This window comes from Kryptolebias marmoratus, linkage group LG7 (assembly GCF_001649575.2).
Source record: "Kryptolebias marmoratus isolate JLee-2015 linkage group LG7, ASM164957v2, whole genome shotgun sequence".
Lineage (NCBI taxonomy): Eukaryota > Metazoa > Chordata > Actinopteri > Cyprinodontiformes > Rivulidae > Kryptolebias > Kryptolebias marmoratus.
The window spans coordinates 22758628-22780212 of NC_051436.1; the positions used below are offsets into that span (position 1 = coordinate 22758628).

Consider the following 21585-nt stretch of genomic DNA (forward strand, 5'->3'; position numbering starts at 1 on the left):
TCTCATGGTTGCTCTTATAGCCAAGCATCTCCAGGATCACTGATGCTGAGTTGTACATCAGCTCATTGGTTTCTGTTATGGTGGTGGTAGGAATTGTTCTCAATGCTGCATTCACATCTTCAATGAGACTTTCCGATGGTACTTCACTCAGCCGTTGTAATTGGCGTCGGGGTTGTCTACTACCCATCCGGGCTACGATTCTATCTCTCAGGTCAGTGGCTGTTTTGTTCAGCTTAGATGGTTCGTTCATTGGGGCTGCATACCCAACGTCTGGGTAGGGAGTTGGAGTTAATTCCCCTCTAACCTGGCATCCTGGCTCCTCCCCCTTGCCATAGCATTTGTGTTGCACTTCATCGATCTCAAGTTGTGATAGTAGTTGCCGTTTGTGGATATTGGAACACTGAGCTACTAGTTGGTAGGCAGTCAGTGTTGACTGGGGATGTCGAAGTGTTGCTGTTTACACAATGACACTATTGATTAGTGCATTAAAACCAGAGGTGAAATACAGAGCAAGACCTGTTCTGCCTGAAAGGATCTATAGTTTACAGACATGTAAAACATTTTTATACCATTAGTGTGCCAATTAACAAGATAGCAATCTGCCTAACTAATTTTCTTGCTAATTAGTCAGTTATTCTCTTCAGATTGAGTTAGTTTCTTTGTTTTTGCTTTGATTCCAGTTTATTTATGTATTTTTTCTTCCTTTTTTATTAAGTGGTAAGAATTCTGTTCAACATCTGGGATATAAAATATGCAAGTCAAAAAATGTATAACTACAGATGCAGGATTGCAAAAGTAGCTAGTATGCAAACATTATTAACTAACGATTGACAATACAGTTTTTGACATTAGGCAGTGTTATAAGAACAACGCAGATAAAATTTTATAGCCTTTTTTTTATTGCTTTATTGTTCTTAAGTCCTCTTTTTATTTGTGCAGATGTTTGTGACACTGTCCTATATTGTACAATTGGCACTGTTTTAAGGATGCCTAATTTTGCAGAACTTAATCCCAAATGGTCATCTCATGGCCATTATACCTTGAATGTTCATATTGATGTTTTTTTTGACAAAGTCTATTTCCTGCCATACTTCAATATTTGCTCTGAAGGAGGATGTGTTTTGGACTTAGACCTAAATCCTGTGAGGCCTGCATGCTGTGAAAAACCTTGTTAGATAGATGATGGCTCCTTCTTGTGTTGATGTTGCTTGAGAGCAGTGAAAAATCTTAAACACACTATCACAGTGACAGTGGTGTCTCAGAGGTGTAACAGTAGATAAGGTAGTTAACACTCTTTTCCCTCTAGATCTACTATTTACAGTCATTTGTGCCACATTTTAGTAATTCCTGAGGCTTGTTCAACACCAGCACATTACCACATACGTACTACAGAAATACATGAACAAACTCACCCACACAAGATCCCATATTTTACTATTTAAAATTCCCATGTTTAAAAACACATTGTTTGATTAAACACATGTAAAGGTAGGACACTGTGAACTAAAATGTAAAAAAATGAATGAAAAAAAAAGTTATTGATGAGGGGGTTCCAAAGGCAGGTTCCCTAATGGGATATTTATCTTGCAGGAAAGTCACACACCCAATTAGCAAACATGGATAACTAAAAAGCAATGCAAACAAAAGTGCAGTTGATTTTATCAAAGTAAAAGTATTCAAAGAGAAAAATTAAAATAAAATTACATGGCCTCCATAGTGAGAGTTTATTAGACAGCACATTCTGAAGTGCATGTCACCTTTGTATCATAAAGAGTATCCCTCTCTGGTGGTAGCTGACTGTGAGAAAGTCGCTTTGGAACATGAAGCAGAAGGCTTCATACCCTGTGACAGGGTTTGTGTGAAGAGACACCTGCTTTACACCAAACAAGACATGACACTTACTGCTCCATTCATTAGATAATATACATAAGCAACAGAGAATCTGGCATTCATTTAAACTTTAATTACCTTGGAAGCATGCTGTTGTTTCAAAATAGTCTTCTTGGGAAGATCTCTCATGTTTGAGTAGATACTTAAATTTTGCTTGATAGATTTCTGTAGAAAGAGTAGGTTAAAGTCTCCATTATTACATTTTATTAAAATCTTAAGATTTTAGAGGCCAAAGAGGAAGTTGTGAAAACAGCCTAAATATAAAGGGATGTTCAATGTACAGTATATCAATCATTCATAGTGAATCTTACAGTATTCTCAAAATATTTTTTAAATTTAACTGCACTTTTGTACCTGTCTCATTATGTTCCCTATTTCCGTGGAAGCAATCCTCCATGAGTGTATTATATAAAATACAGTGGTGGGCCGTCAGGGCCAGGAAGGCCTTCTCTGCTGGCCTAACATAAACAAGAATCATGATCATAATTATGATAAAGGTTAATTTAATTTTTTATTTACTTTCCCTAGATATCTAAAAGTATTCATATTCTCTTCATGTCATATTATGCTCCTTCCAGTGCTGTTGTTTTTAGGTTGGAGTTTTTATCCAATCACACTGTAAAAAAAGAAAAGTTGGCAGAACTCAAAATTGTAAAGCAACAAACTTCAGGGCATTTTTAAGTTTAGGACTTTAACTTGACTAGTTAAGTTTTGCTTTTGAGTGTATTTACTTTCTTAAAATGTCCTAATGTACCACCATGGAATTCCCTACACACTGATTTTTTTTTCTCATCGAAAAATTTATATAAACATTTTTTATTGCTAAAATTACTGACATCTTTAAAATGGTATCCCTCCAGTAAATACCTTAACCATAACTGATCAGTGAAGACCAGAAAATTATCACCAAAGCTCAAAATGTTTATTTTTTTAAACTTTTGTCACACTGCTTGTTTTCTGAATAAGATTTTGAGGAGGTTCAGACTGAGACTATGAACAAGTTGAAAGATACAGAACCTTTTGACAGAACTCATACAAAGCCTGCTTTGGAGGTTTACAGGGAGTGATATAGAGATGTTAATATTGACGTGATTTCTGGTGTTAGCCAAATGTGAGTACCCAGGAGACGGACAGAACACGGGAAACAAGTTTTAAGATAATTAGATTTATTTTAGGTCAGTTTGCAAAACATAAGAACCTCTGTAGGTCCTTACGGTTAGTGGGGACGGACCAGACCCTTACCGCTCGAACCTTTTCAGGATCGGAGCGGTAACACCCCCTCTCAAAGATGTACCCGAGAATTGGAACCGAAATGACATGAAATTCACATTTCTCAGCCTTAACAAATAGCTGATTTTCACAAAGACGTTGAAGTATGGCGCAAACATGGTACTCGTGCTGTTGTGGATCACTGGAGTAGATCAAGATGTCGTCCAGATAGACGAAAACGAAGTTATTCAGGAAGTCACGTAGGACGTTGTTAATAAGTGCCTAAAAAATGCCGGCGCGTTGGTTAAGCCAAAAGGCATGACCAAATATTCAGTGACCTAGAGGTGTTTTAAACGCGATCTTCCATTCGTCACCTTCATTTATTCTAACGAGGTGAGAGGCGTTTCGTAGGTCTAATTTAGAGAAGATGGTGGCCGAATGTAATTGAGCGTGAACAGAATCAATCAGAGGTAGCGGATACTTGTTCTTCACCGTGATCTGGTTTAGTGCCCTATAGTCTATGCATGGTCTAAGGGTCTTATCTTTCTTACTAACAAAGAAGAACCCGGCGCCTAATGGAGAGGTAGAGGGACAAATAATGCCCGAAGCTAAAGACTCCTCAATATATGTCTTCATGGCCTCATGTTCAGGACCTGAGATGTTGAACAGTCTGCTGGAGGGAAGAGGAGCACCTGCTAGCAGGTCAATCGAGCAGTCGTAAGGACAGTGCGGAGGTAAGGACAGTGCGGAGGTAAGGACAGCGCCTTCTGTTTGCTGAATACTGATGCTAAACATGGAACCTTAGATAAATCTACCTCTTCAGTGAGTTCAGCAGAGCCAGTAGAGTGGGGAACTGCAGACCTTAAACAATGTTGCAAACAAAACTTGCTCCATGACTTGACCCACCTCTCCCTCCAATTCAGGTTGGGGTTATGTTTGTTAATGTTGCTGCAACGGGTGGTCGAACATGCGCTCAAATTCCTGAATGAAACGTAGTGAAGTCAGCGTATCTAGAGAGTGAGCGGACAAAAAGGCCTGGGCCCATTGTAAAGCCTTACCCTTTAGCGCTGAGACAATGTAAGTTATACGAGCAGAGTCGGAAGGAAACAAGGTGGGTGAACGAGCGAACACGAGCCTGCACTGGAGGAGGAAACCTTTGCAGTGATCGATATTACCTTTGAACAGCTCGGAAGGACGAAGATCAGGTTCACGAACGGGGATGACGTGATCAGAGCGCGACCCGGAAGTGGGGTTAGTATTGATGTGCGTTGGCAACAGTGCCCCTAGCCGGGTGTCAATTGATCCAACGCGGTGAGTAACCTGATTTAACAATATGGTGGTGTCTTGTGATATTTGAAATATCTGTTGCAGGAAGGTTTCGTGATGGTCTAATCGTTGGTCATGACCAATTAGAGTGTTAACAGTCTGTCCGCCACTAGGGTTACTCTTTGGCGTATCAGTTGGCTGAAGCATACTGACACAATTTCTGGTGTTAGCCAAACGTGAGTACCCAGGAGACAGACAGAACACGGGAGACAAGTTTTAAGATAATTAGATTTATTTTGGGTCAGGAAGGGGAAGGGGAACAGGATCTGAAAAGGAGGGCAGAATGATTAGTCCTTTGAGTGGCTAGAGGTTCAGAGACTGATCTGACTACAGGTGTAACGTGGAGGCTTACGACAGGTGGTAGGGTGCGAGCTCGGAGGTGCGGTTCCAGGAATCCCAGGTGAGTATTTACAAGGTGCAGGTGAGTAGTCTGTTGGTGGTTATCAGTCGTGGTTCCAAATCCTGTCGGTGGATATTTACATGATTCTGGAGGTGGTTAGTAGATGGCGGGCGGGTACCGGTGTGGAGCCAGAAGGTAGGTCCTCGGGAAGGCACACGGAGTAGGCAGTTCTTCAGCAGGTGAGCCGGATCAGGTAAGTAGCAGCAGGGTCTCCAGGTAAGTAGTTCTCAGGTGGCAGGGTGGTGAGCAGAAACAGGATTACTGGTAAGTATACAGAAAAACAAACACAGGTAAGTAACTTTCTAAATTTCTTTAGACTTGGTATCTCTGGCTGAGACCGTTACCCAAGGCACTCGATGCTTCAGCGACAAACTGCTCAACTGCCTTAAGAACCTTGGAGCTGGATGATGAGAGCCTGCTACAGCTGTGAGTAATTAGGAGGCTGGCCAATGAGAAGATCCAAGGGAGCAGAACAAGTGACAGTGACAGATTGACACAAATATGAGAACTCTAGCAACACTTGTAGTACTGAGCTTGTACATGCTTCTGGAGTCCCATTACCAGGAATCACAATAACTATCTGAACAACACCAGCTAAAGCATTGACATGTTGCAAGCCATCTGAAGAGGTAGACATACTGAAACTAGGACAACAATGAATTCCATTTCTACTATAAGGTCTATATTAAAGCACTGCAATATGACGTTTTTTCTTCTATATAAAACCTTTAAACTGTCAAAAGACAGGAGAACTCTATACTTGAGAACATTTACATTAAAGAAAATTATCCAAAACAAAAGAAAGAAACCCCCTTAGAGGGAAACTAAAGTACATCAACTTCTTGCTGGATTCACTGAAGAAGTCTGTTTTTGAGGGACCTGACCCTTGCAGACAGATTTGTCCAGAGTCCCATAAAAATCTTCTGAATGGTTTCAAAGGTGTACCTCAGATCTTTAGGGTATTGAAGGTTTAAAGTGTAGATCATCACAAAGAGGTAAGCAAATGCTGTTGGCAATTAAGGGAGACCCTATAAGATTATGGTTTCCTCCACAACAACAGCAAGCTTTATGACATTTGTAGCAGGTATGGCACCGTCATCCTCCAGCATAGTCAGGATCCCCACATTGAGGCCCTTGGTTTGCATCTCCTCTGAATCTGAGTCCTTGTCATAGAACAAACAGAAAAATTGCTAAAACTGTGTAATGAAAACTGATCTTTTACATGGATAATAGTTTTCAATCCTTTTTTGTTATTACGTACAAGACAGTTCCTGAAGAGCTTCTCATCGCTGTCTCGAAGATACAAAGGAAGGCCCCTCAATGCAGCTGTTTGTCTATGTACCGTGATGCTAGATATCTGTAAGAGTTGCACATAACATTAGCATATTGCACTGACATTAAGCTAGCAGCTAACAGACAATTTTATTTTTAAAAATACTGGTTTAATGTTAAAAATTAATTCCCAGATGTAAACGATCTCTTCTTGTACTAACAGCTCTAAAATGTATTGTGTCAAGGGGAATAAAAGGGCTAAAGTCAGGAAGTCAGAAAAGATCATCCTAACATGTAGTCAGAAAAGGGGAAACTTGGCTGGAACACACATTTTTTAACAAATCATTCACTATAATTTTAAACTAAAATGGATTATTCATGACACTGGCAAACTAAGATTTCTTCTACAAATGTCAGTTTGGACAACCTTACATTGGAGAATGAACTTTGAAAAGTTTTTCCCCTGTGAAACCACTAGCTATAATTGTTTAGTTTCTATTATTGTATGAACTTTTTATATTGGAACAACTACTATAAACATACTAATTAATGTAGGGTTATGAAAACCCAAACAATAAAATTTCTCACTATGGCTATACAGCCCCAAATAATGACATGACAGCATCTATATTTCACCTCTGTATCTAGTCTGTCAAGGAGCCAATCCATCTCAGGAGGGAAAGCTGTCCTTCTGGCCCAATAGAGTTGGAGGAGTCTGGGTGTGTGCTCATGAAGGCCTGCCCTGAAGCTGTCCATCAGGTTCTTGTTGGTGATACGATGGAACTCTTCCTTCATCTGTTTAAAATACAAATATAATTTTGTTGCATTTATAGCAAGTGAATTGAAACATAAACACCATAAACATATTCAATGCTGCCATTTCATTTTGTCAATGATTAAGAGCATTTATTCAACTCCTTACCTCTTCCTCAGTAAACAATGCAGGCCACCGCTCCATGACCTCTGGCACCATGGGCTCCATCTCCACAATCTCCTTTCGCCTTGGGGAGAAAGTCAGCTCCATCTTTTGTTTTATGAGCTGAATGTTCTTGCTCCTCCTCTTCCAAAGAGTCATCACTCTGGTTATCTGGATGATCAGGGACATGGTTGATTTCCCCTCGCTTTCCTCTCTTCAAGTAAGGACCTGCATCTTCATGTGTACTGCTTTTTCTTTTCCGGTTAATGTTGACCTCATTACAACCTGCCAGACATAATTTGGACCTGTAATTACCAAGTTTGTATTTAATGCTCATTTTCCATCCATCATACCCTGTTCCGTTGCCTGGTTCTCGAAGGCATGGGTGCTTACTGATAAGAGCAGAGGCTACTGATTCAATCTGGTCTTGATCCAGGTAGGCCTTTACTTCAAAGACTGCCTGAGCAATCTTGTCCAAAATGTCCATCTTAATGTCTCTTGTTATGATGACACCTTTCTTTGTCTTTCCAAAAGCCTTGTTGCCTTTGCGCAGCTTTAGCTCCGCATCATAAGAAAAGGCTGGAATAGGAAATGGTGAAGGACACTCCAAAACACTTCGTAAATAATTCCTGATAAATCCTGATGGAGTCTAGGGTGACTGGTGGATACACTGGCTGTGTCCAGGGAAGATCCTGAATCAAGTGATTCTGTCTCTTGCTGAGCATGCTCAGAAGACGCTTGCCAAAGAACATGTAAGATGGCACGTGGTAGCTCCTGGATATCCATCAAATTGCAACGGGCATTATTAAAGTCTTGGTCTTCATACTGTAACTTGAAGTCCTCTTGAAGTTGCACATTTTCCCGAAGGCTGTTTTCCAAATGTTCAACTGACTCAGGTACTTCACTAAGAGCCAATTTACGAGTCATTGCAGGAGAGATTTTCACTAACAGCAACAATCCAGCCTGGATAAAATATAAAAAATAATAAAACAAACAAGACAAAAGAACACAATAATAAGTTTTTCAAATGCAAAAAAATAATTTGAACTTAGAAATAATTGATAAATTATTTAAAAATGAAGCAAGATGCTACATTAAATAGGTTCAACCAACAAACCATTAGTCATGTCCTTATCAGGACAGAAACGTGTTGCACACATCCAAATCACATGATACTTACAGTAACTGTATCGGAGCAGAAGTTTTTGTATAGTGTTATTATAGTGTTTAACCCCTTACCACTCCACCTCAAAAAGCTCAAGAAGCCTGGAAAAGATGTACCCAAATTAAATTAGATGCTATTCTTCAGCCTTTTGTGGTTCAAACTAAAGATTAGGCTCCATGTGAAGTTAACACTTTGAAGTTTTTGCCTGAGCAGTCAAAATGATTGTAACTTTAACCAATTAGTAGTTATTGAAGTGAAAACACAGAGATTTCAAGCATTTTTTTCTCTCCTAGATTTTTCTCTATTTTCATCAACTTACTGTACATGGAGGAAGGGTGCTGAGACCGGAAAAACCAAATGAGGTTATAGAATGACGTTTTATTGTCGTGGAGTTGTAATTTTAGAAAATTAGCACAAAAGAATCACTATAATTGAGATGTTTTTCTGAGGGAAAGTCCAGGTCCTACCTAAACTGTGCCAAACTGTGCCAAATGGATATGTAAGTTCAGAAAGCTCTAACTCCTACATGCTTCAACATACAGGTGTCAAATGAAAGGTGACACTGAGACAAATCCTGTTCTGCAAATGAAGTCACTCTCAATATGAATATTATACAGTAGAGGATAAATAAACACAAAAAAATACTTATTTGCAGGCCTCGAACGACAAAAATAATTAAAAAAAACAATTTGTTTTTCATTAGTTATAAATACATTCACACACACACAAAAATGGCGGTGCTTCATCATGTCCGCCCGGACTACGGTGTCTGCCCTGGCCAAAATGTCCGACTGTCGACTCCCCCCCCACACACACACACACCCGCCTCACATGAAAAACAAGATGGCGGCGCTACGTCGTGTCTGCTCTCACTTTGAAGCGACCTGACCAAAATGTCCGCCCCCCCTCCCCCCACCGCGCCGTTCACGGAGAAAATAAAAAGAAGGAGCTTCTTCATCCATCCGAGCTTCACGTTTACATTCACACAAACACCTCTCCTTTTTCTGTCGGCTGCTCTGTTTTCAGGGGTCTCCACAGCGAGTCCCGCTCCATCTAACGTTTCTGTCCTCACACAAACACCGACATGCTAAGCTACTGACCTCCACCCCCCTACCTCATTATACACAGCTAAAAAGTAAATAAAAGACGGAGACTTTTTTTTCTCTCAAGTAATACTTTAGTAAGTACTTTGAAACGCACAAAATCTGTCTTTAGCATGATACATATAGTTACTACGAATATGATACTAACTCAACTATCCGGACATTTAGCACACACACCGATAAACAAAGCACCGTCTATAAACAATGAGTAACATATAAACAGTAAGCAGCATATAAACAATGAGTACTTGTGAAAAAAAAGGTTAGTACTTACTGATCAGGGACGTATTATCCTTCGAGAAAGGCATCGCTCTTTTTATCAGATATATTCCCGGTCTAAAAAGTCGCTGTTTCTTTTCTTCACCAGCTCCAGAACTTCTTCTGTTGTGTATTTTATCTCCTTTGGTCATTTCGCCAGCTTTTATGTCGAAAAAAGTCCAAAAAACAGTCTTCACCGCATTTACGCGCAGGACGCATGAAGCAGCCTCTATGTTAGATGGTAAAACGCAGACTGGTTTGGGAGGGAGAAAAAGTTCCGACCCCCCTCCCAGAAAAATCACATGACCGGAATTTCATTGGCTACCGGCCTGTGGTGACAGAACCGGCTTGGGGACTGACTGACCGGAGCTACAGGCTTGCAAATGAGGGGAGGAGACTTTCATGACTTTACACATGGGAAATTAGAGGGGCTCTAGGGGGGGCAGAGAGCAACCCAGTTGGTCAGACAAATCGTCAATCAAAAGTGGCTCCAAAACACCGCTATTTAGAAATTTAAGTTCATAAAAACAATAAATGTAGCAAAGACTGTACAGATTTGAATAGAAAAGGCAGTAAAACGGCCCGCGGGCGAGCCATCGCGTGGTAAGAGGTTAAAAAGGCAAAGAGTAAAAGCTTACTGTAAGGCAGCACATAATCTCCCAGAGAACCACCAAATACAAACTTCTTTTTTAAAGAAAAAAGACACACAATTGCATTCTACCATGAAGTCTAACCAGTTTACTTACCATTTTGTGTGGCATCAGTGGAGCAGGCACACTTTTAGGGTTACCAGATCCTTCTCTCCCACTTTTTATACAACCAATGGAAGAAGGTGGTTGAGAGCCTCTGGATCCAATATCTGAAGTTCTGTGTAGATGCTCTCCACAAGCTCGAAAGACCTAAAATGTTCTAGGTACCAAGATGTGAACTTTTTTCCAATAAAGGCCACATTCTCAGGGTTGATTACTATGCTCACAATTTTATTGAATTCTGGAAGTCCACTGCAAAGTCCAGCTGACAGAATCATACCCTCTGCATACCGAGTCCCATGAAAATAAATGTCTTTGGAGAGGGTCACAGTTTCATAATGTGTTTTGTTTTGAAATAAGTGTTTTGGGGGACAAAGCCGTTTTGGTGAGTGCAAACATTTTATTTATTTTATTCTATTGTATTTAGTTTTGACAGTAGCATACCAGATATGTTTTAATTGCTGATGTGGGTTTGTTGATTTTTAAAATGCGCCGGATAGTAGACCATTTTGTACACAACTGAGGTGATGCAATGCCAAATAGTGCTTAAGTGTGTTTCTATCTACTCTCCAATCCTGGTGTTATAAATGCTGGCATAATAAAAGGTATTTATTGACTAAGTTGGACATCACTGAAGGCCTTAGTGTGAAATGAACCGTCCGCCACTGATAAAATAGAAGTTCTGAATGGCACAAATTTAAAGAACTGCCCTGTCTTTAAAGTGTCCACCATAAACTGTATAAAAAATAGATATGAATGTCAAACTGTTGGATGTGAGACGACGTGTCTATTTAGGCAATACCATTGTGCTGTATCTAACATTATAGTTTGCTAATAGCTACATCACTTTTGGTATGAATCTGTATATGTGAGATTTATGTGACGTTTCAGAGTTGTTAAATTCTTTCTACCAAGTTCTTTGACATGACCAATAAATCTGAGGCAACCTAGTGTTGCTGGAGATCACGCTACGAATGCAGTTGTACAAAATACAAATGTAACAGATACTAAAAAGACAATGTTGTTGGATTGTTTTCTAACAGCTGCATATCTCAATATGCCACAAAAACATCATTGCTGTTCTTGCTGCCTTTAATCTTCTATTTATTTTCCCATATTTTCCTTCTCCTCACACTCGTTCTTATTTCTTTCTTAAAACTACAAATGTGTTTATTGTTTTTTCTCTCAAACCACCCATCCCTATTCCATCCTTCTCCTCCCCACTTCCTTGCTTTCTGTCTCCTCTAAATACTGTTTCTCTATATTTTTCCAACCCCTACTATTTAAGTGGTCCCCCTCCAAAATCGTTCTATACCATTCTTCCCTCCTCTTCTTTCTAAATTATATCCTTCCTTCTTTGCTTCCTTCTTTCCTTGATCCTTGTTCTCCTTGACAACAAAATGGATTATGTAATCTACATCTCTGGGTGTTAGTTATGCAAATTTAAACAATTTTATTTACATGTGTTTTATTCTCTCTCCCTCCTCTTTCCACCCCATCACCTCTTCCCCTGTACTGATTTCTTCTTTTTTTCCACCATTCTTTATCCGTTTTTCCTTATAATTTCCTTTCTTTTGCTATACTTTTCTCTGTTTTTTCCTTTTTTTTTCTTATTTTCTCTCCTCCATGAACGTCTGTTGGCATTTTTTTGCTTATTGTTTTCACCTCCTTTTCCCTCCACAATTGACTTACAATAATCCATCACTTCCTCCCCACATTTCCCTCTCCCTCTCTCCTTTTCCTCCCCACTCCCTCCAGCCCCCAGTGGTCTTGAGGCAGCGAGCGGAAGGCGCAGCGGTGGCAGCAGCAGCAGCCACAGCGATGGCAACCACAGCAGCGGTGGAGGCAGCAGCATTAGCAGCAGCGGCGGTGGTGGTGGAGGCAGCACGGCCCAATCCAGGTCTCCATGGCAACAGAGCGTGAACGTGTTCGGCTCGTGGAGCAGGCCGGAGTGTGTCGAGGAGCTGCACCAGCAGGCACAGCTCAACCTCCAGAGCCTACTGCAAGGTAAGGATGGAAAGCAGGAGACGAAAGAAGATCGACGGATACGTAGAAAAGAAAGGGGTGTGTGTGTGTATGTTTTTGAGCTCTGTTTTGAGTGGGTGGGACAGGCATTGAGGCAGGGGCGGTTTGGAAAGTGTTTACATGTGTGGCGTTCGACTGCGCTGATATGGGTGTGTGACGGCCACCTTAACCATGCAGATATGCAGTGTTTCAATGTCTGTTTTTCCCACTTTTTACCATGTGTTCATCTCATACTGTAAGGTGTGTGTGTTTGCTGGCTTGGAGAAAAACTGCTGAAGGTGTGTGTTGCATTCACTTTGCACTGTTGTGTTTAGTGATTTTGAATGTGTGTTTCAATAGAATGAGCTCTGTTGATAGATGCGGTTTGCTACATGTGTGGTTTCTTCTCTCTCTCTCTGTGTAAAAAGATGTAAGTCCTTGTTCTGGTTTTTAAAGGTGGGATGTTGTCGTTTTATACAATAATCTCTTGTTTACGGAAGGTGCTGCTCAGCCTGTTGTAATCATTTTGTGTGTGTTTATGCAAACCAGTGCTTAAGGGAACAAAGCTTTCCGTTTTGTTCCCAGGTACTGGTTTTATTCACTCATTTTTTATCTCATTGGATGTGACTCATGCTGTCTTTGCCTTTTCTTGTCCTTTCCATTAAAATAATAACATCAGGATGGTGGTGGTGGTGGTGGTGGGGGTGGGGGTGACACGAGGCTTTTTCCTGTGCGAAAAGTTTCCACTGAAACTGTGGGCTCTGTGCCAGCAGCCTCCCCGCATCGATGGGACGNTTGGGTGAAATGTTATTGAATAAATTAATATTCATAAATTCATTCCATATAATTTTTGCAAGTAAGATATTAATGCACTATTTGTTTTTCAGAAAATTATCAAATATGTTTGTGACCTATAGGGTCATATGAATCCAGTTGTGGTTAATTCCATGATTCCACATAAGAACTTCACTTTAGTGGATTACTGTGTCATGAAGCATTATAAAAAGCCCAAACTAGAAGTACTTGAAAAGTGCAAACCCAATGCCATAGGGTCATTAAAAAACTGTAGGATCACCACAACCCCAACATTTCCTTAAAATTTAATCAAAATCTATTTTTATTTTTTTAGGAAATCTTGCTAACAGATGGATGGACTGACAAACAAACTATGGCTACTGAAAACATAACATACCTGGCGGAGGTAATAATTATTGCTAAATCCCTTTAGTTTAGCTTTAATTTTGGCTGGAGTGTGTAGTAAACTTCAGTGCCTAGGATTTTATGGTAATGAATCATAAATACCTTATGCATACTGTGAAGCACAGATGCAGTTCGCTGATAAATTGCTATTGCAATTGTAAAATATTACTGTAACAGTTAATGTTCACTGGATGTTTACTGCACCAGTTCAAACTTGTTTAAATGTGGTATAAGGTGACACACAGAGGAAAGAGAACAAGCTACTGATATTCTGTTTTTGAGTTTTTGTTCTGTTCTGGTGTTTGCTTTTTTATATAAGATAAGCAAACATTTCCTGTATTGTAAACACTGTACGAACCTTGGTGGCATTGTTTTTTGTATATATCTTTTGGAATATTGTTTCTATGAGTCCTTGCCTTAAGCAGAGTTCATATATCTGAGAGTTTTGTTCAAGAGGGATGGCAGCATGGAATGGTAGATGCACCAAGAAACTGGGTCCTCATCTACAGTAATAAGGGCAATGGTCCAGTCTGTTGTGGTGAAAAAAAGATCTAAGCTGAAAAGCAAAGCCTCCGACTGACTGCTCAGAAGGCTCACTTAATTCATTATCTTAAAGCTGAACTGAAAAGTGTTTTGAAACCAACATCGGTTGAAAGAAAATCTGAAAATATGCTCATTGAAAATTTTTCAAAAGAAAAAAAAAAGATACTATATTTTTTTAATACTGAACATTGAAGAAACCACTCGGGCGTTTTCGGCTTTTTCCGTGACGTCCACTGAGCCGCTGAGGTTCACAAGCATTCAGCAATTCATCTGTGAGTGGATGAATACCGGTACTTGGTTCAGTGAGTTAGAAATAATAGCTTGAACCATCCCAAAAATACCAAAGGAGGCTCATTTTTTTGGTTTTCTGAAAGATAAAAACCCTTCCTTAGATTCGGATCCATACACTCCGATGTGGGAATTACTATTAGAACTTGGGTTTGGACCATGTCAAAGAAGAACCCCAAGAGCTCAGACCCTCATTAATGCAGTGGACTGTCTTCACGCCAAAAAACCAGGACCTTTTGCCAACTATTTTTAATTTTAAAAGAATGGCAAATGGAGTGGAGGACAATGCCACAGAGAAGGTGACAAGAAACAGGAAGTTTTACTTTAAACGAGACGTTGTGAACATGTGTTGTCATTTACAAGTATGAGCTCACTACCAAATATTCTTAAGGAGAAACCTTAAAGATACATATAGATACACACACATACATATCTAGATTCAGGTGTCTGTCAGATACACCTTCAGTTGGGCTGCAGTTGTCACTAAATACCCTCTTGTATTACCTGGCTCTGTGTACTTTCCATTGAAGTTATAATTATCATCATATACTGCATATGCTTTTTGTTGTTGTGGATTCTGTTTTGTTTTCTCTTTCTGCAGGCCCTGTGGCAGAGTTCAAGGGTGTTGACTTGTTTTATCTCTATGGTTTTTCTCTTCAAACCTTTTCCTCCATCTCTCTTCCCCGTTCTCTTTCTTCTTTCTCATCTTTGTGTCCATTACAATTGAAATAAACCCAAAGCAATTTCTAATAAAGTTTCATATACCAAGGGGAACATCATGGTGAATGCCATAATGTTCCGCTTGTGAAAGCAAATCTGTTGGGCCTTACCCTGACATTCAGATGACAATTCTGAGTGCGACACAACTGGACAGGACACGTTTAAAAAAAAATAAAATAAAAGTATGAGCTGCTTACAGGCCGACAGTCTGAGATCAGTTTGTGATTCAGAGCAGTTTGTTATTGATGAAAAAATATAGACAATCCATGTGTGATTAAACAAATGTCATAATCTGAAACTGCTATTGATTAGTTTACTCTGGTGTGAGAGTTCATAAATGCTACTCTCAAGTGCGCTCACATTTTAATGGGTTAGCATCAGGTTAGCTTTGGCTTGGCATTGAGTAAGCAACGTTAGCTCTCTCCTGTCGTCTTTATGTTAACTTGCAGTGTCATGTACTGATATTATCCAAGATGGCTGCAAACACGCACTGTTTTAATTCTGTCTCTTTTTTTGTTTGTTCTGAAATGGTTTTAAAGGGCCATTATAGTTTTTTTTAAATTAATAGTTTGACTTATAAGTACAATTTTTTCTCTAAATCTATCAACAGTATATCAATTGCATCATATCGTAAGTTAAGGAGCTGAAACCAAGGTGTTACCACAGGTAACCTGTCTGTCACTGCTGGCTCTGGAAAGCCTCAATACAATAAATCTATTTTTGGACCCCTGTGTTATCACTTAAATGACAATCTATCCTGCTCCTGTAAGAGTCTAAATTTTTCATCTACCTGCTGGTCCTGGATGTTGGACTGGGTCTTCCTGTTGAGCTATCTGATGCTTTTGTTTCCTGATGGCTGTTGATAGTTCATACATCTACTGCAGGCTAAAAATTTGCTGAAATGCCAGAGTCTGAAATTTTGCTAGCTGCCGGATCCCATCGGATTGCCAGCCAATGGAACTGTTAGCCGTCGGCTCCCCCCAGCCCATCAGTCGCTGGATCCCATTGGACTACTAGATGCTGGTTCCAGTTGCCTGCCAGCCACTGGATCCCTCCAGACTGCTGACAGGCGGAGCCACTAGCCACCAGATTCCTCAAGTCTGTTAGCTATTGGAGCTTGCTGGATGCCGCCTGATTGATTCACTAGCCACTATATCCGTAAATGATGAACATGAAGCTTATTTTTACAGTATTTCATGTATTGTCCTTGGCACCAAGTGGTTCGGTACTGTCGGAGTGTGGAAAAGGGGAACATAGTCATGTCCCCCATCTATTCTTGGGTCCTTCCAGGTCAGGGACCTGTACATGGTCTTCGACTGTTGACTATTTAGCCTTATACCCACCGCTGTCTTGCTGTTTGCCAGGTTTAATTCATGGATCTCTTGCTCATTTAATGTGTTTATCTGTTCTACAGAGCAGTTTCATACACAGAAATTTATCCTATGGATCTGGTCATTTCTAGCTTTGATGGTAAGGAGTCAAATTCTAATGTGAAAAGGAAGTGTTTTGTCCTTCTTCTTTTACTATCAGGCAATGTTCAGCCTAATCCAGGCACTTCTCTAAATAATACTGGTTCCCTTGAGAATTTTAGATCTAGATCAGGCCTTGACATTTTACATTTTAATATTTGGAGCTTACTTCCTGAAAATGACACTGTTAAAATTTGAGTATAGAACACTAAACCTGATGTTCTTGTTTTGTGCAAGACTTGGTTGAATAAATCAGTCTCAGATCAGGATATTGCCATTAAAAGTTTTAATGTTTTCTGTTGTGATCATCTCAAGAAAAGTGGCGGTGTAGCTGTCAATATAAAAGACAGGTTTTATTTGACTCTTCTCTCTTCTGTATCTAGTAGCAAACAGTTTGAATTTTTGGCAGTCAAATTTCAATTTCAGCAGAATCAGTCATTTACAGTCCTGGGTTGTTATAGCCCTCTCTCAGCCTGTAGTGAGGCTCTAAGGTCCTTAAACAACTGTGTCTCAGGGTTAATTTTTGGTGAGATTGTTTTAGTGGGTGACCTAAACCTTAATTGGTTGTTATCAGCCTCAGATGGCCTATATTCTACACAACTTACACAATGTAACTCAATTAATTGATAGCCCCACCCTAAATTAGGAATAATTACAGGCTGATCTCAAACTTATGTATTCTGGCGTAATTGTTAGAAAAACTGGTTTGTGATCAATTGAAAGAATTTTTAGAAACAGAATCTTTTAATTTCTCTTCAGTTAAGGTTCAGGAAGCAGTACATCATTGCAACTACTGGTTTAAAAGTTTTAAATGATGTGTTCAAGGCCTTGGATTCTGTAAAGTTTTGTTTTAGTCTATTCCTTGATTTATCCAAGGCATTTGATACTGGTGATCACAATATCCTGTTACATATTCTTCTCAAGATGGGCATCTCTAAAGAAGCTTCTTGCTGGTTTGCAGATTATTTGGCAAATAGGAACACAATGTGTACAGATGGCAGAAGCAACCTCCATTTTTCTCAAGGTCAAAAACGGTGTACCTCAAGGCTCAATTTTGGGACCCATTTTATGCACAATTTACATTACTGCATTGTGTAAAACCTGTCAAATGTCCCATACCACTTTCTCACAGATAATTGTGTTACTTATTAGCGTTCTCTATCAATTGCACAGTCATGTCAATTTCTACAGGCTGCTTTTGATGAAGTTTAGTTTTGTCTTGAGCAACTAAAACTGGATTTAAATGCTGAAAAATCGAAATCTTTTTTTTTTCAAATTCATCTGTCTCCTTGGGGAATATTCCCCTAATAACTGCCCAAGGTATAGTTCTCAAGCTGGTTACCAGCTATAAGTATTTGGGATTAATTATTGATGATAACCTTTCTTTTAAACTTCATGTGAAACATTTGACCTCCAAATTAAAGATGAAGCTTGGTTTCTATTAAAGAAACAAATCATGTTTCTCCCTCAGAGCTTGGAAGCTTTTGATCACAGCTACTTTTCTGCCTGTACTTGATTATGGCAGTGTTGTGTATATGTGTGCTTCAGCCACCTGCCTACTACAGTCTTTGACTCCGGTGTACCACTGTACCTTGAAATTGATCACTGGTTATAGCTGTCTCACTCACAAATGTGAACTGTTTTCTAAAGCTGGAATGCCTTCCCTGAATGTAAGGCGATATATACACTGGATGATTCTGTTATATGAGGCTCTTTTTGGCTGTCTCCCTATTTATCTATGTACTTTTCTTTGGAGAACAGACATAGGTTATGCTTTTTTGTTCTAAAGACAGTTTGCATCTCTACTTTCCTTGGGTACGAACAAGAAAGGGAAAGAAAGCTTTTAACTTCTCTGCCCCCTCTGGTTGGAATTCTTTGCAAGCTAAGCTAAAGCTTCCAGAATTTGTTTTACTGAATGTTTTTCGCTGAATCTTAAAAAAATTTAAGAACAGAAATCCTGTCAACAAAATTTGTGTTTGAAAATTTTTAATTGTCATTGATTTTTATTTTAAATTGTAGTTGTCATAACGATTGCACTTCATTGTCAAATAACTTGCATTTTTTATAGATTTTTAATGATTTTTTTTTGTTATTCTTCTTTATTTTTGTCTTGTCCATTATGATATGTGCTGCTAGCTTTCTTGGCCAGGTCACTCTTTTTAAAGAGGTCTTGATCTCAATGTTTTTTTTTATTTGTTTAAATAAAGGTTTAATAATTAAAATAAAAGATTTGCAGGTAATCAGTTCTCATCATTTCACATTCCTAATTCTGTCCTTATGCACGTTGTTTCGTTGGCCATGATGGTCCTGGTGATCATCAGAATCCGAATCTCAAGTGTTTTCATCTGATTACGGAGCTATCGGTTCAGGTTCATACTCGTATGATTGTATATATGGTTGTATATAACCTTATCTTAAGTATTTTTGATCCTGTGTAACTTTGCAGTTCTGTTGCTCTGGCACCACCTCAAACATGTAAAGTGTCGCTCTTGGGGGAACATCAGTTCAATGGAATTCCTCTTATCTTAAACACAGGAGAAGTCAGCGTTTGCCTCAAACACACCTGCCTGCACGCTCTGCTCTTTCTAAGTTCACCTGGCATCTGTATTCACCTGTCCTGGACACTGTTCTCCTTCAGAGTCAGAACTAACCCCGTCCTGGAACTTTGGATACTCCTCATGTGGACCTGCAATCAGAAAACAAACCTCAAGATCATTTGAGTATCATCAGCAATATAAATTCTACCAGCAAAACTCCAACCTCTGCTTCTGTTCCTGTTCGCAGATGATCACTGCCCCAGTTTCCTGTCCTTTTCAAAATAACACCAGTTTTAAACCTTGCCTGTTTCCGGTGGGAACTTGGTCCATTTATCAAACCCTGTGAAGCTTAACCGCCTACATTATGACACCCTATCTTGGCAGGTTTGCTGTGGTGACATAATAATTCTATTTTTAAATAATGGATCTAATGGTGCTCTGATGAATGGCCAGGGTTTGAGATATTTCTGGAATAAACCCACCATAATCTGGACTTCTTCACAACTTTGTCTCTGACCTGTGTGGACAGTTCTTTGGTCTTAATGCTGTCTTCTGCGTGGGGGTAGGCTTTACTACTTAAAGGGGTGGAACTGGTCAGTATTGTCACACCGCACTGAGTTAATCAAGACAAACCTTTTGAGCAACCTGTTCTCCCCCTCACATGTGGTGGCGCTGCACCAAGAACTATGGAAGGAAACAACACGAAAACTTCTGAGGAAAGACACCGAGCGTGACTTCCTCCTTCTGGAAAAGTAAACAAAAATGGAGTGGCGTCAAATTTTAGCGGTTTTAGTATTTCTGTTTTGTTTCCATGTTTCTTCCGCTAGTGGTAGAAATGCACATTTGTTTTAGTTGTATTTACCCAGAAGGCCCTGTGCTATAGTCCACTTCCTTCTTTTGGAGTGGTCTACGCTCCGCTTTCATTCACATACAGTATGCACTGGAACTGTGCCAGAGTTCACTTCAGCCGAACCGAGACCTAGGTTTTTAGGCCAAAGTTTTCTTTTTTGGCCACGTCAGAGTTCAATTGCGCATTCACACCTCTCCAAACGAACCAGACTTTCTAGGCAAATGAACTAGAGTTTGATTAAAGCAGACTAAACAGGGCAAGTTATTGGGACACAGGCTCCGCCAGAGTCATCTGAAGTAGGAAGCTAACTGTGTGTCTCTCTACTGCACAAACAAGCAACTTCCAGTAAGTTAGTACTTAAAACAATGTGTGACACATTTATTTGCTCCCACTTCTGACTAGGATGAAACACATTAGCAATGAGAATTAGACATTAGTTTGTTCTTCTCATTACTTCGGTAGTAAAATAATGATAAACTGCTTTCATCTGCCATGTAAATTAAAACTAGCAAAACTAGCTAAGTTGCTTTGACAGATTCAAGCATTTTAGTCAAAGCAAGGTACCAAATATTTCAATCATATTTAGCCCTCTAACCAACTATTACATTAATGAGAAGAATTTGAAACGGGAGACAGAGGCCGAGCATTACGGGGCTGGCAGCTTGCTGTGTGGGAGGGAGCCGAGACATAGAGCGGAGTGGGTGATGGTGGATAGAAAAAAGAAAGAAGGTGCCTTTATCTACCAACTTTAAGTTGGTAGATGAGCGTTAAGTTTAAGTTATAAAAGCCACCTACTTCCAGGTCAATTCGTTATTTCTGTCTACTTGTAAAATGACTTCCAGAATGTTATTTTGTTTGTAATGTTTTTAATAAATTTAGGCGTAAATCATAAAAAAATCACTGTCAACCAAGTCTCAGGCAGCCTTCATAATAATCTGAATTAAATACTGTTTGGCAGTGGTGGGCCATCAGGGTCAGCAAGGCCTTCTCTGCTGGCCTAACATAGCCAGAAATCATGATCATAATTATGATAAAGGTTAATTTAATTTTTAATTTGCTTTCCCTAGATATCTAAAAGTATTCATATTCTCTTCATGTCATATTATGCTCCTTCCAGTGCTGTTGTTTTTAGGTTAGAGTTTTTATCCAATCAGAATTCAGCTACCTTATGTTGCCAGGCTGTATGAAATATGCCTGGGCCTTCAGAACCGTCAGTGCAGGCATCTGTGCACTGTAAGTCAACGGCCAAATACAGTTGATAGACAGTTGCGATAGCCAATCAGATCACGAGTTGTGTCAGTAAGGCCCTCTAGCTGTCCTCATGTTGAACATGACATTTACGCGTCCTGTGATTGGATATGGATAATTACTAGTTTGAGCCACGGCAGTGCTATGCAGGTCAACAGAGTCACACCCGGGACTGTTAACGGTTAAAACCTTTTTAACCCACAATGGCTGAAGGAGAGCAGTACGTTGATTTGGTTGCTGATTTACTGGCAAGGCTGTTTTCAAGACAAACTTTTCAAGAGAAGCTAGATCTTGTTAGAGGAGGACGGCCGACCCCCGAGCTAGCTAACCTCTCCCGAGCTAGCTAACCTGTCCCAGAATGGATTTTGTGTTGAAATAAGTGTTTTGGGGGACACAGCTGTTTTGGTGAGTGCAAACATTTTATTTTTTTTATTCTAT

General features: G+C 39.7%; 1 protein-coding gene across 4 annotated transcripts in view; it reads left to right on the forward strand.

The window, feature by feature from the left end:
- nhsl2 (NHS-like 2) overlaps positions 1-21585 on the forward strand; it is a 290189-nt gene that overhangs the window by 145876 nt on the left and 122728 nt on the right. For all 4 annotated transcript variants that reach the window (XM_037976540.1, XM_017432723.3, XM_037976542.1 and 1 more), the window contains exon 2: positions 12047-12295. In XM_037976540.1, coding sequence (XP_037832468.1) covers positions 12047-12295 — 249 coding nt within the window. The remainder of the gene's footprint in view (positions 1-12046; positions 12296-21585) is intronic.